The sequence below is a fragment of the Trichogramma pretiosum genome, unplaced genomic scaffold (assembly GCF_000599845.2).
Source record: "Trichogramma pretiosum strain Unisexual culture from Peru unplaced genomic scaffold, Tpre_2.0 scaffold40, whole genome shotgun sequence".
In the NCBI taxonomy this organism is placed as follows: Eukaryota; Metazoa; Arthropoda; class Insecta; order Hymenoptera; family Trichogrammatidae; genus Trichogramma; species Trichogramma pretiosum.
This window is the reverse complement of record NW_019641657.1, coordinates 1,265,098-1,279,715: the sequence shown is the minus strand read 5'-3', so window position 1 is coordinate 1,279,715 and position 14,618 is coordinate 1,265,098. Positions and strand designations below refer to the sequence as shown.

The following is a 14,618-nucleotide window of genomic DNA, read 5'->3' as shown; positions in this document are numbered from 1 at the left end:
TATTAATGGAAAATCTTTTGCTAGAACATGTGAATTTAATTGCTGCGTTCAATCGCTCATCACGTGCTTTACCGTTAAGAAAAAATTAAAACAAGCTTGTTTCATCCAGCTCTTCTTTTCTTTACTTTCAATTAATCATCGTAGTGGCTTTTTCGAAAAAACGAACAAATCTTGTACCTCGTTATGAACGTATTTATTTGCACAGTTTTCAGATGAAGTCCGTGAATAATGAAGAGCTTACGAAACTCTAAGTACGTCAAAATACTGCGTAGATGCGAGATTATGTCGTTATATGTGACTCTTAAACTTCTTCGAAACTTCACAGGGTATTTAATATTAAGTGAAATATATTCTTGATCAAAGGAAGATGCATTTTTATTTTTTTGTGTGATCCATCATTAAGATCGTTTTTTTTTCCTTTTAGGAGTTTAAATTAGCAAAAGAAGTTAAATGATTGTTGCATAAGAAACAGAAAATAGATCTGGAAGAGGAATTTTTCTATCTACTTTTTTTAGTATGTCTTCTTACTCGACTTTACTCACTCGACTCTCGGAAGATAAGAAAAATGTACAAACAGAAGCGCAAAAAATGACTTGATCGGTTTGAAATACTTAATCGTTCAATGGCTCGAATGACTAGATATAAATTAAATTTTTGTATACAATAGCGATGTCAATTGAAAAAGTTGAAGTCATTTTTTATTATTTTTAAACGAAGCATAAAATTGTGACTACATCATCACTAGAAAATGTTTAACCTGTGAATTTCACTAAATAATTTACTAAATGAGACGACAAATTGTTGGAATAAATCTTTCACATTACATTTTTGTTAATCATACATAAGACTTCATTTGCGTAATACTTGGAAATTGAATTTTCAAAAATCAGCAAAACGTGAGACGAACGTGATTGCCAAAATTATTTTATTTTAACCGGTGCTAGATCAAAGCAAAAATTAATATTTTAATTTGTTGCAGTACGAGTTACAAAATCGTTTAATTTTTTTTATATTCAACATTTTTTTGCATGATACTTCATTATCGATGTTCGTGCTATAGAATTATCTCGTTAAATCTTCGAAATTTGAAACCAAATTTGAGTTATGACGACAGCACGTCTGCCCAAGTCATACTAGCTGTTGTGCTATTTTTTAAGACGCTAATAATAAAGTACCTCGTTTTAACATCTATTTATAGTCTGCGCGGTTCAAGAGCAATTTTTTTTTCAAAACCATATTTCTTTTGAACATTTCAAGTGATTTTTTCACATTTATTGTGTAGCGATAAAGATAATCACCAACACGAATGAATAATTTATTATAAAAAAATTAGAATGGACTATACATGTGTGTATGTATGTGTGTTGTTCGAGGTCTGTACAAAACAAGTTAATAATTCAAATATTAAAAAAATATGCAGTAGTTAAAAGATTCATACATATCGATAAATATCACAAGCTAATTACGAAAATAATCAATAAACGCGTTTCCTTATCGAGCTTTGTTTTTAGAAAAAAATCACCAAAATCAGAGAACTTCGAAATATAACTTGTTGCTCTTTCACATTAGAAAAACTTGTTGCTTCTCTTTTGACACAGCGAAAAGTGAAAAGAAGTGAAGAAAACTTCAAGTTCGCATGCAACTGTTTGTTATATAGTTTCCGTCCCGAAGATCAAGATTTTTACCTTCGAACATTTACACGGTCGAAAAAATTATTCTCAAATTAGTCTGTTACTGTCGAGCTGCGAAGTAATCGCCAGCCGTCCAGAATATCGCTCGCTCGCTCTTTCTCTCTCTCTCGTGATATCTTCTCTGTGCAGATCCACGCGATCGAGATCGAGAGAGAACCACACATTATATTATATTATACATGTATAACGTGCACACGAGCTGCGGTTGAGTCAATGGGGGGAACGGGAGTATCGACCGGCCGGCGTCGTGCTGCACGAGCCTGAGCTATATAGTTTCTTTTTATATAATAGATACTGACATTTTGAAAAGCATCAGGTATTATATACATGTATATAATGCGTGCACGTTTATATGCCGCGATGTAGTACACATAGCACGCGAGGCAGGCGTGTAAGTAGTTGCCTCGGCGGTATCGCGTGGAGGGAGACGACGACGTGTATAGCGAGAAACAGGCACACACGCACTGTTTTCTCTCTTGATCATAGCATTAATGCCCCGCTGCAGATCCGCATTTACACGCTTACATGCTACGTATATATATGCGCTGCTATGCACATATCGAGATTCTCGGCATTCAAGTGCTGCAGCGGCAGCCGAGAGTGGACAAGCGAATAATTGAGACAGATGAAAGGAGACGGCGAAATTGAAAATAAAGCTGTGGAGCTTAATCATTATCACGTCCAGTCACAACAACTCACGACGCCTCGTCTGTACGTACGACAGCGCGCCTCTTTATTCAAACTCTCTCTTTCTCTCTTTTTGGATATCTGATAAGAATGTTGACCGAAACGACGTTAATTCATATGATCTCTGCCAACGCAAACTTGTGATTAATACATCATGTATCGTATTAGAATCACATGCTGGCTCGTAAAGTACATGTGTGTATCGTTTTCATATACTAAAAATTACGAGTCTATGCACATGCTGCTGCTCTACGATCGTGTCTATATATTGCGAGTAGAGCGAGCTTGCGCTCGTTCGGCTATTGCACACGACCTTCGTTTCGCGCGCGCTCTCGTGGCCTCTTGCGATGCCGAGGTCACGGTTGCACACACAAACACAAGTATACACACAGAGAAACACACACACACACACACACACACACACCCTAACCGAGAGCTTCTCTATTAAACTTGCAATTTTTTGCAGCTCTCCTTTCTTCATCACTTTTCGCTCTTTATTAGTCGTTAAGAGAGTTAAGAAAGCCGGAGTAAAAAATTTTCCCTCGCGCGCCTTATCTCGGCTACGAGTAAACGAATCGTACCGATACTCGAGCACGAATCGCACTCATACACAGAGAGAATATCGCTCACGTTTTTCGCGTTGCGCAATTAAGCTCTCTTACATGGCATGCATATAGAAACGGAGAGAGAGATGCGTGTTGTTGACCCTGAATCGATGCCGGAAAAGATCTGCCGCGACAATTGAAAGACACGCGGTGGCGGCGACAGATTCTGTGTGTCTGTGTGTATACGAGTGCAGATACATATACGACGCCAAGCGGTACAAGGTACTCGATCAACGAAAATAGTAATAAGAGCTCTGCGAGTGTATGCGTGTATGTGTACCCCCGGTGGCGACGTGCAGGAACACAACCCGAGCTAGCTCGGACATCGGGAGGCATGTGCTCGAGAGCTATTATAAATGCATAATAGAGAGCCAGACTCTTTTTTCAGCGCGGCTATTGATAGATGAACGCCGCCGCAAATATTCGATATTTCTGATCGCTCGGCGCATACTTTCATTCTTTCATTCAGCACGACACTTTTCAGTGGTGTTAGATATAGATACAATACGATGCACTGCACGGCGCAGTTACATGTTCGCATAGAGAACGCAAAAATTCGAATCGTAGACGAAACCTTGATCGTGTCAGTGGTCGCGCGTTCGGGTTATAACGGCATGGCAACAGCTGCACACCTCTTTTAAAGGTAAAGAGAGAAATATTAAAACGTGACTTTCAACTTCGAAATAAACTCTCGACTATCGCGTGCACAGGTGTGTTACGTGAATGTATTATATATTATAACGAATCTATATAATAAATAGAGCTCGCGAGTGGGCTCGAGCGGGCGCGCGCGCCTGCCTAAAAATAGAGGCTAGCGCGGGGGTAAATAAATAAATTGCGAGTACACGCATTTATTAATTCGACTCGAGATTCGTTACGCTCTCGCTCACTCGTATGCGAGCGATCTATAAACTGGCGTAATTTTACAGTCGAATAGAAAATGATTGCGAGTTGGTGCTGCAGCTAGCTAGCTCAGTGTCAGCAAGTAGGCAAAGTTGTTATTCGCTCCGAGCTATCCAATAAACCTCGTTCATAATAGCTTGTACATGACACTTAATCCCTATCGATTCGCGACAAAGACGACGACTTGTCGCGCGAACAGCCGACAAACGCGTGTACTAAATTTATATCGATAGACTGTCACATCGATGAACGTCGCACTATCGAAACACAAAAAGAATAAAACGCGTTAACGAGGGGCTATGACGATCGCCAACAATCAGCAGTTTAGCAGAAAACCGAAACCGGAAGAGAGCGAGAGAAAAAAAAATGACATTCGACGAATGGCGTCACACTGAAAATAATCTGTCGCACCTGTCCAAATTCCGGACCAGAGGAACAGCACCTCGCGCGGCTCGTCGTCGGCTCTGCGGGCCTTCTCCTCCTCGTTGGCCTCCATTCGGGCCTTGCGGGCTGCTGCGGCAGCTGCCGCGACCACCGCCGCCTCGTCGTCCTCCTCGGCGCCACCTTCACCACCACCCCCGCCTCGCTGCTCCTCGCCCGTTCGTCCAATTTTGATTGATTTTTTTTTCACCTCCTCGTGTCAAAGTGTAAGACCGCACACACGCGATAACTCTGCTTCGTAGCGAATCAACCCGAAAACTGAGCACACTCTGCACACTCGTGACAGCACCGATCGGCCGCCTGCTCCTTATATATGCGGAACTCGACACGACTCTCTCTCGGGCTGCTGATGCACGGGTGTCGCGCACAGAACACACACGGCAAAAGATTATACGCGCGCCGCGGTAGCAGCAGCAGCAGCAGCAAAGAGTTTAGGCGGCGTAGTAGTAGCAGCGTACACGGCAATATACTTAGCGACTGCCACGAAATTGCAACTGCGGAAGGAGAGTCCGAGAGTCGGTGTATATAATATATAACTCGTCGTCGTCGTAGTCGCCCGCACACACGCGCGCACATGCGAGCTCGAGCTCGAGCTTGCGTCAAAAATCAAGACTGCCGCGAGCGAGTGGTATAGTTTTCAAAGATGTTCTCGCGTATACACGCTATATAAGCCAATTTTCATATACGCCACGAGGTGAGCGGAGCGTACGAATACACACACACGTACGCACACACTTGGACGCGCGAGCCAACTAATCTATACATGTATATTTGTACAGAGTGACATATGTGTACGTAGGCTATTATCAATGCTCGAGAGTCGCGTTACTCTATACATATATAAGCTGCTGCTCCGAACGATCGAGCGCTCGGCTCGCGCGTGGTGCAGGCTATAAAATTCTGATGTAAGACGCGCGCGACTTGTTACACCGAACCGTGGCGGGTACACGAATGTAATACCACTATAACGTGTGTGCTTCGATGCGTGATCGCTGGGTCGCGAGACGTCTCTGCCCCTGTATACAAATTGTGCTACTGTATTTTTCTTTCTCTTCGAATTACGCTTTTACCGCGTGCGCCACGTGGAGTGGGTCCAAATTTCGTCTTCTCCGACTTGTACCGTGCGCTCGCATGTGCTTGGCGGCGGGCGCGGAGCGCGTCATAGATCACATTCGGAGAGACGCAGGTGCAGCCATCCGATTCCGATCGCGTCTGCGCTCGTCCGTGTGTGTCGTCAACTTTTTTCCAAGGTCATCGAACTTTTCAGCTGCGCTTCGTCGTTTTTTTATTTTTATTTTCTCCCTCGCGACGATTTGGACTTTATTAGCTCTCTTTGGCACCGATGTTTCATACTCTGCGCTTCACCAGCAGCAGCGAGTGCGAATAAATACTGTTAAAACGTTTCATCGAGTTCAAGAGAGATGAATCGTAACAGAAATTTTCGGTAGAAAGAAATAGTATCGCCTTAGTCTGGACATTTCGAAAATTTCATCAGACCGAACTCGAGAGCTTGTAGTATCTTTCCATCAGAAATTAGAAAGTACCTTGGTCATCGAGCTCCTCTTTCATGGATGAATGACGCAACTGCGAAGATAGATGACTCGAAGAAAAAAAAATAACCAAAATCGAATCTTGATCTTACAAGCTTTTAAACTATACTCGACGCACACGTGCGAAAATCAGTTATCTGTCTTATCGGCGGTCGTGCTTGCAAGTTGCGGTAGCGCTATTGGGAAAAAGAGAAAGAGAGCGAGAGAGAGAGGCAAGACTATACACTTGCGATTCAGGCGTAGTAGTACAAAAAGTGAACGCGCGAGGCGCCTCTCTACGTTCTCGTGCCGCTCATATAGTGGACACATCGACACGCATTGTATTACGCAGTAGAGCTTGCGTTTTTTCCGTCTTTTTTTGCGGGACTTTTTAAAAATTGGCGCTAAACGAATTATCGTGGAACAACAGAACAAAGGCAGAAATCATCTAAATAGCCTGGGGTGCTCGTCGATGCTTCGCTGCACACAACTCGTCTGCATATGCGTATTCGAGCGAATTGTTCCGACACATTCAGAGCGCATCGATGACTGCCTGTACTCCGGGCGATCGTATAATTGATGAAATCGCGCGATAGAGCCGTGCAAATATATATGCAGCACTTCGTTATTGATCTCGTCCATATTACATTTCACTTTGGACGTTTACCGTCGCGTACATACGTATGTGCGTGTATGTGAGTTCGTGTCTGTGTACACGTATAAAGGCTAGAAAACGTTTAATTCACTCGTCACGTACATTCTAATCGTGCTTATATTGTAACTAACTGACCATTGCTCGACGCTGACAGTCGAGGCAACAAAGGAATTTAAATCTAAATATGGATATCGTATGATTGAACGCCGTGCCTGTACAAAGGTTATATTGGTCGCGTTGCTGCTGCGGAGAGCTGCTGGATGATGATACGCAGGCTGAGCAGCATAGATTTTCAATGTACAAAAGTAAAGCCGAGAGCGAGAGAGTGAGAGAGACACACACACAGCCTACTTTTCACCATTCCCAAGGTAGCTTTCGTGCCCTCAACCTTGTGTTCGGCCGATCAATAAACAACACTCACACACGTACTCGTATCAGAAGCCCGAGAGAAAGAGAAAGAGGCCTAATGTATCAACTGCTATACGTAATGCGCCTTGTGTGTACGGCAAAATTTGATACTCGAAGTACAAAGTAAAGAGAGTAAAATTGCGAGTGGCAGCGGTATACTTTGAGGCAAATTATTTCATCGTTGCGTAATTTAACTGCCGGAGTAACGAGTAATTATGGTTTGCGCTCGTCGAGCAGCGAGGCGAAGTAATGATTTTTTCTTTTTCACCAGCCTGGTGAATAATTTTTCATCGGTTGACCTATATTCAATTTTATTTCATTTCTTTTTCAGCACGGTGCTCTAAATAATAAATAACTTAATGAAAGTCTAGTACCGACTAAACCACAAAGCTTGTATATACATTACAGAGGCGCGCGGCAAGAGAGAAGAGAAGTTGGCATATACGGGCGAGGAGCGACGCGAGCGAGCAAAAAAATCCGCCTGGAATTAAATTGCTCGCGCGAGTTCCTGCAGGATGCATTCTTTGAAAGAGCAACCATCCCTCGATCTAATGTCGCTGCTGTCACACAACCACCACAATGCTACACGTTTGTCAGGCTCATCACGTTCGCGGATAACAAGGTTATTTCGAGACAAAATTACTTAAAACGACCTGGAATTGGATTATACGCTCCGCGTGTGGTCCACATAGAGCCGAGGAAAACAGCACTCGCTAATTCGACCGAATTCCCAGTCGCGGGGAAAATTATGATACTCGAATCAGGGTTCTTTTGTCGTGCGCAGTCGGAGAGCTTTTTTCATTCATATTTTGAAAAATGAAGCGAGTCCACTTTGAGAGGACGATAATTCGAATAGATTGCATTATCTGCGAAACCGGGACATTATCATACGCGAGGAGGAGCGGCTATTTTTCTTGTGTATGCCCTGCGCGAGCGCCCCCCGAATCGATCATATGTTCGTCTGGCTCCGTGTGTACACGTAATATAGGTGAGAGTATGTGTACCTATATATATAGAGCGAGATGCGTGTTACGTACGTGTGTGTGTGTGTGTGTGTGTGTTCATGTACATGTGTCAAGCACATATCACACAAGCTTACGTACGACAGAGACGTAGCGCAAAATTTCCCGACTGCACACACAGTGCTAGGCAGCGCTCATCCCTGCTTCCGTTCGGTTGTTATAGCAGCAGCGGCGGTACATCTCGAGAGTTAAGCGCGCGCGCACGCGAACCCCTGCACATGTATGCGTGTATGTGTGTGTGTGTGTGTGTGTGTGTGCATGCATATATACAGACACTATGCGTGTCGCCCTACATATAAAATACACACCAACGCTCGGTAGATATATCCGAGCGACTCGGTGCTGTCGACCGCGTAATTGTCGCCGTCGACGTCATCATCCTGCGAGGCATTAAAATATTTCGCGCAAAATTAACGGAGTATATGACTTTCCAGGGCGCGCGTTAAGAGCTGTGTGTGTGTGTGTGTGTGTGTGTGTGTGTGTGTGTGTGTGTGTGCGCGCAAGAAGTTTAAGAGTTCAGACGCACGGAGCTTTTTGTTTAGAGGTTAGGAGGTTATATTCTGAATACTTTATAAGACGAAATGCAAGGTGTGCTCGTAAATGCGCTCGACTTTTTCTTTCCCTTTTTCTTTCTTCTTGCTTTTTTTCTTCATTTTTTATCGTGCATTTCCACGGGGAAAAATTTGCGATAAAAATATTTTTACCCCGGGGCATTGTCCTGAATGTGTAAAAAAAAAGAGTTGTAAGTTTCTTGATTGTAAGTGACCCTGGCCTTCGATTTTATTCAACTTTATCGCATTATAATGTGTGTGGCTTGGAAGGCCAAATAAGTGCACACACACAGTGTGTATCAAGTTCACGGAAGTGATACTTTGTCTCGACGATTAAACCTTACATTAAATGAGATATGCATCGATCAATGTGAAAAATTAATTTTATTGTCGCAAGTCAATTACGCTGTCTTAGCTTCATTTTTGCATATTTGATTTTTTTTACAAGCCCATCCGAGTAGGTCTATACATGTGCACGCTGCAGAGCGGTCTTGCGTTGCAAGTCATTGCGAGCCGGAGGCAATCATTTAATCAATCGTCTAATCAATCAATCAGTCAATCAATGCCTACATCCTATCACTTTTATCCGCGAAAATCCGTATACACATTGTGCCTGGACTTTTGGCTGGGAAGCGAAGGTTGTGCAGCTCGCAGAAATAACCGTTTGGCTTGACGTATTGATTTGTGGCACTTTCTTTTCATTTCAACAAAACGATACTTCGAGATCACTTCACAGAGTGCAATCGATACAGCCAGTGGACGGATTGTGTTGGCTTGAGAAATGAAAATAATAATTGTTTCCTTGTCTTCTTGGTATCGAAATTTTCGATCAAATCTCTGGCAGGGCACGAAATTATTTGATTCTTCATGCTCTCACTGCGGCGTCAATACCGTTGTCGTCGAGTAATTGAACAAAAGATCGTGCAGACCTGCAAATAAGAGCACTGCGCGCGAACCGCTAGAATCGCCGCGCCCGACGTAGAAGGAGAAAGAGAGAGAGAGAGAGAGAGAGAATGAGAGAAAGAAAGAGAGCTTCCTCTTTAACGATGAGAATTCCTGGGACGCTTGTCACTTTGAACTCGATTTGCTCCTATATACTTTTTTTTCCTACTAATGTATGAACGACAGATAAGCATCGAAGACTCGTGTTTTTTTATCAAGTATTAGCACAAGTACTTTAGCTCGGTATAAGGAAATGATTTGGAGAAGATAAAGTTCTAGTTATAAAACTTCGTAACTATGCTTTAAAATAATCGAATTTATTTCTTTACAAACGTCACTGGGAAAGCAACAAGTAATTTTTGTAAAACTGACAAGTTTAAAATAATAACTTGTAACTTCATAATTGAAGAAGAAAAGCACGACGGCTTGTAATGTAAAAAGAATAAATAATCATCCGCGTGCTTTGATGTTTATAAAAAATTTTCCTTTAATGCGATGCATGATTTATTTTTATCGTTGTAATAGAAAATTAATTTTTTTACGTATTACGTAAGCAATATAATAATATGATAAAAATTTATAGATATAATTAAGTCTAAAATTATAATAGCTTTTATATTTTTGAACATTATTCCATAATTATGTATTTCACAACTTTTAGCGACACAGAAACATCAAAAATAAGATGCTGGTTAATGAAGTTTTAAAATTAAAGAGCTTGTTATCATAATTATGTAGAAAATTAAAACAAACTGTTAGTGACTAACTAAAATGGCATTTACGAGATACTATATTTTGATTTTAAAAATATTTACCACAAAATATTTGTTACTCAAATGCCGTGATTTATTCAAAATTGTATAAAGTGTATGGTGATACATAAAATTATTAAAAGCAAATTTCAAATTAAACTACCTTTCAAGATGAGTTAAAAGTTACTATCTTGATGGATATGGATGAAAAAGTATAGATAAATAAAAATTGCTGAATTAAATTTTGTAATAAAAGGTTTGAACATCGAAGATAAATGTGTTATAACCAGAGAAATTTAAAAAAGATGATGGTGTCGATCACAATGATATTGTTGATGGTTTGATTTCTGAATTTAACTAAACTTTCATACTAATGAAATGATGAAAAATTCAAAATTTCATAAAATCATACCAATAAGCGGGGCCGGTGGCTCATTCTGTTTAACTTCCTCTTTGAGGGAGCTTTCCAAATCATCTATAATTCAAACATTATTCGTTATATAATTTTAATATTATATAATTTAAATATTGACAAATACGTGGAAAAACGATCATAAAAGTGACGTTTTAGTTGCATGAGATATGGATTTGCTTGGCGTAGGTGTGAAGTGCTGCATTAGGTGATAAGAAAGGGAAAAGGGGGATGAGAAAATAAACGCGTGACCCCGCAGTTACGAACACGCCATTAACATACTCTCTCTCTATCGTGTCAGTTTATCTTCAGTGGAATTGTATTCGTTACCTCTTCCTCTTTTATAATACGCTCTTTGAACTTATTACCTATAACCAAGGACGGGCCACGAGGCTCGACCTTGAAGGGGTCGATACACACCACTGACGATTACGGTGCAAGCTCGCGAGTTTATAACGTTAGACGCATGCATTTTTTATAAACTATCTATCTATCACCCTTGGAAAATAAGAATCATATTCGACCCTTCCGCGTACCCTATTCCCTATTACTTTAGTTTCTTATTTGTTTGCGCTAGTTCTCAAAGTCAACAATTTAATCATGAAGTCCAAGAAAATTCTTCTCAAACTTCATTGATTTCAAGTTGCTCGATAGCTTGAAAATTTTATATTCCATCTTTTGCCGGGGGTATATTTTTCATTATTGGCGAAGAATCGATTTATCGAAAAATTGAAACGAACGAAATCAACTTTACAATGTTTTTTTCATCAAGTTTGTTTCGTAAATCATTATTTCTGCGCGTGAAATTGGAGCTAAACTTAAACAATCGAATGAAAACAGTGTAATTTTAATCTATTGCTCGATCTAACGTTTGATTAAAAAGCAGAGAGAAAATTTTAAATTATCCAGAGTTGATTCATTTCAAAGTTTATTTTTGATATAAATTGAAACTGAACTTCTCTCCGAAAAGAGAAAAAAAGTCAATAGCTCCAGCGCAAAAGTTGTATTTTTAATTCTTTAATTTAGCAAAAGTTTAATTAGGTTGAATTCCCAATCGTCGCAGTCATAGCGCGCCCACGTGGATCTCTCTCACTGCGAGCGTGTGTAACGATTCCGCATTCGTCTTGTGTTCTGTGCAGCAGTGGCATTAAGCTATATCAAGGCAAATAACATACGAGCTTTGCGAGCCGTGGTGTGCGCGTTTTATCTCTCTGCAGCATACCTAGCTAGGTAGGATGAGGAGGATACGCGGGAGCCAACCGCACACACACGTTCCGCTGCACTTTAATCCCGCGAGGATGCAAACGGTATCGCATCCCGTATAATAAATCGGAGAGCGCTCAAGGTATTAGTTCATTAAAATACACGTACACACGAGCTGTGCACGTGTTTGAGCACCCGCTCGTGTACAAAGAAAAGGATATACACGCGTAAGCGTCTCGGCCTTTTCAGAAGCGAGACGATGAATAGCTGCTTTTCATTGATTGCGGAATAGAAGAACGATCGGAAAGGATTATTGCTCGCTCGCTTTTTACAGAAATAATCGCCTCGATGCAAATGTTCGACCGTTTGATCATTGTAAGTTGGTAATTTCAAAGAAAGAAAATTATACTCCGTGCAGGTTACACGTCATTTAAAAATTGCGAGTTTAATCGCGATTCAATATATACGATTAATGCGCAAAGAGCTTTATAACAAAGCTATGCGCGATGAGCAATTAGTGTATGAGCTGTTGGAAACGCGCACGCCTGCCAATGCACAACGTTATTAGCGCCGTACTGTTTGAAGCCATTGAAACCAAATTCGATCATACATATAGGTACGCAACGCGAATGGCAGTTTATTGCGCGCTGAATGCGCGCAGAATTACTCGGTTGTGGTGCAGCTCGCATAATTTATGAATGAAAAGTGGGCTGCATTTCATGAATATTGTTCGTTCATAGAGAGACGAAGCGTCCATTAGCGGGACACACATACACTGTGCTGCGAGATTGCGAAACTGAAGAGCTCGCGCATAAAGTGCTCGAGTTACTCATCGATGGACACTTGGTCGTTTTGCACGTAACGGCGGAGAGAGAAGAACAGCGGCTTGGACCTTTTTATAAAGGTACTCTCGAGTGGAGCAGAGGAATAGTAGAGTTACATATTTACGCGAACATTTTGTTTTTTTTTGGCATCGGAGCTTGCATAATGCTTGTATACCCACGCGCGTAACACACATTCGCTTGGGTAATAAAGCAAAAAAGAAAAGAAAAAATGCTGTAAGCGCTGCATCGAACGAAAGGGGCGGCAACAGTAGCAGCAGCAGTAGCACGGAGCTCGCGCGAGGATTTTATAATGCGCATTTTAATCTTGGCCTCGGACTACTCAGTCATGACGTGACTTCGGAATATCGACCTAGATGTAATAACAGTGTCATTTAAGATCCTTTTTCCTTTCTTTAGGTCATTTCGTTTTAATAAACATTACCCCTCGTGCGAAAAAAGTAGAGAGCTTTTTTCAATCGATTTCAAAAATCGTATGAAATCTAATCACGCCACTTTCGACCGAGGCGAGACTGTACTGCGAAGAATGAAAAATGTACCAAAAACTCGTATGATTCACTTATGAATAAATATCAGAGCTGCCAATATTTAAAATGCCATAAAAGCTTGTTTGTAAATTAAACAAGCCTTGCATGGAGGCTATAACACAAGATCAAAAGATCCTGCGCGTAAGTATAAGCCAACAACAAATTTGAATGCTTTATAAAATTCTCGTAAAAAGCATAAATCTCTTAACAGACGCGTGTGCGGCAGCAGCAACAGCAACAAACTCATCCCACGTCTTTTTACCCGTCGTCTTTCTCGCTCAATCTTTTCCGAGGATCGTAAAAAAGTTCCGATGCTTGCGAGCTTGCAGCACAGATCGTATACACACAAAATATTTCGCGCGGATAACCATGTGGCGGCGGCCCCCCGCGCACATATCGCTCTCTCTCTCTCTCTCTGTATGTATTTCTCTCTATTGCGCGTCTCCACGTCGAGAAGATGCAGAAGAGATTTATTTATAAATTCCACAGTGCGTCAATTGATGCGCGCATCGCTGTGGTCTAGTGTCGAGGAGAACGAGGAAAGTACGAGGAATCTCGATCCACGCACGATTATTTATTCGATGAGATTCGAGAAAAAATAAAACACTCTCAATTGGCTTTTAAAGTACAGTCAAAGATGAGTAGACGGTATAAATTCCTCGGTAGTCGGTACAAGCTCCAACTTGCACGAGAGGGAAGAAAACAAATTTAAAAAGTTTTGATGAAAACTGCTATGCAATGCCCATACCATCTTATACATGGGTACAAAATTTGTAAAGCACGACGAAAAAAGTCGCGGCGCGCCTCTCGCGCCTCTCGCTCGAATTCTATTTCGGTACCTTTATTCTCGAGGTAAGCACACGGCGCCGCGCCGCGCAAGCACGCGAGCCATATAGGCTATAATAGTCGACGCGGCGGCTGTACGACGCGTTCGATGTGCAAGTTGTACCGCGTTTTATGGAAAAAGAGCGTTGGCCTCACACGCAGTTAAAATTGCCCCCGGCGTTGGGTGCGAGCGGGAGAGAAAAAGCTCGGCGGAGGAAAAAGGTGCGCACGAATCGACACGCAAAATAATTGAATCGCTTCTCTATGGGTGCGTCCACAGTAGCCATGTTAGCCGGGATATCCTGGCACAGCTAGAGCTACGATACAAATAAAACCAAGTAATACGGTTATTGCAAACTGCTTATTTAAATTACTTTTTTTAATTTTACCCGGCTCGAAAATGTGCATAGTGCCCGGTGTTCTCCTACTCGCACTCATTTACTATATTGTTTTATAGAACGCATTCCAGTTTAGTGATAACCTGGGCTTTTAACTGATTCGCACCTCGGGTACGAACCGATTAAAATAGGTTTTAATCCTGAGCCTTGGTGTACAACCAGGTTTTTAACTAGATTTAATCTTACATTTAATCTATTTTTACCACCATCGGTTACTCACCAGCT

At 41.6% G+C, this 14,618-nt stretch overlaps 1 protein-coding gene across 5 annotated transcripts in view; it reads right to left on the bottom strand.

The window, feature by feature from the left end:
* The window catches only part of LOC106657507 (glycogen synthase kinase-3 beta), a 43,037-nt gene that overhangs the window by 19,171 nt on the left and 9,248 nt on the right, over window positions 1-14,618 (bottom strand). Inside the window, exon 2 of one of the 5 annotated variants that reach the window (XM_014379065.2) lies at window positions 10,599-10,661. The exons of 3 other annotated variants lie outside the window; for them this stretch is intronic. In XM_014379065.2, coding sequence (XP_014234551.1) covers window positions 10,599-10,661 — 63 coding nt within the window. Of the gene's footprint in view, window positions 1-4,297; window positions 4,372-10,598; window positions 10,662-14,618 lie in introns of those variants that run through there. One more of the 5 variants, XM_014379067.2, reaches the window with a different exon arrangement.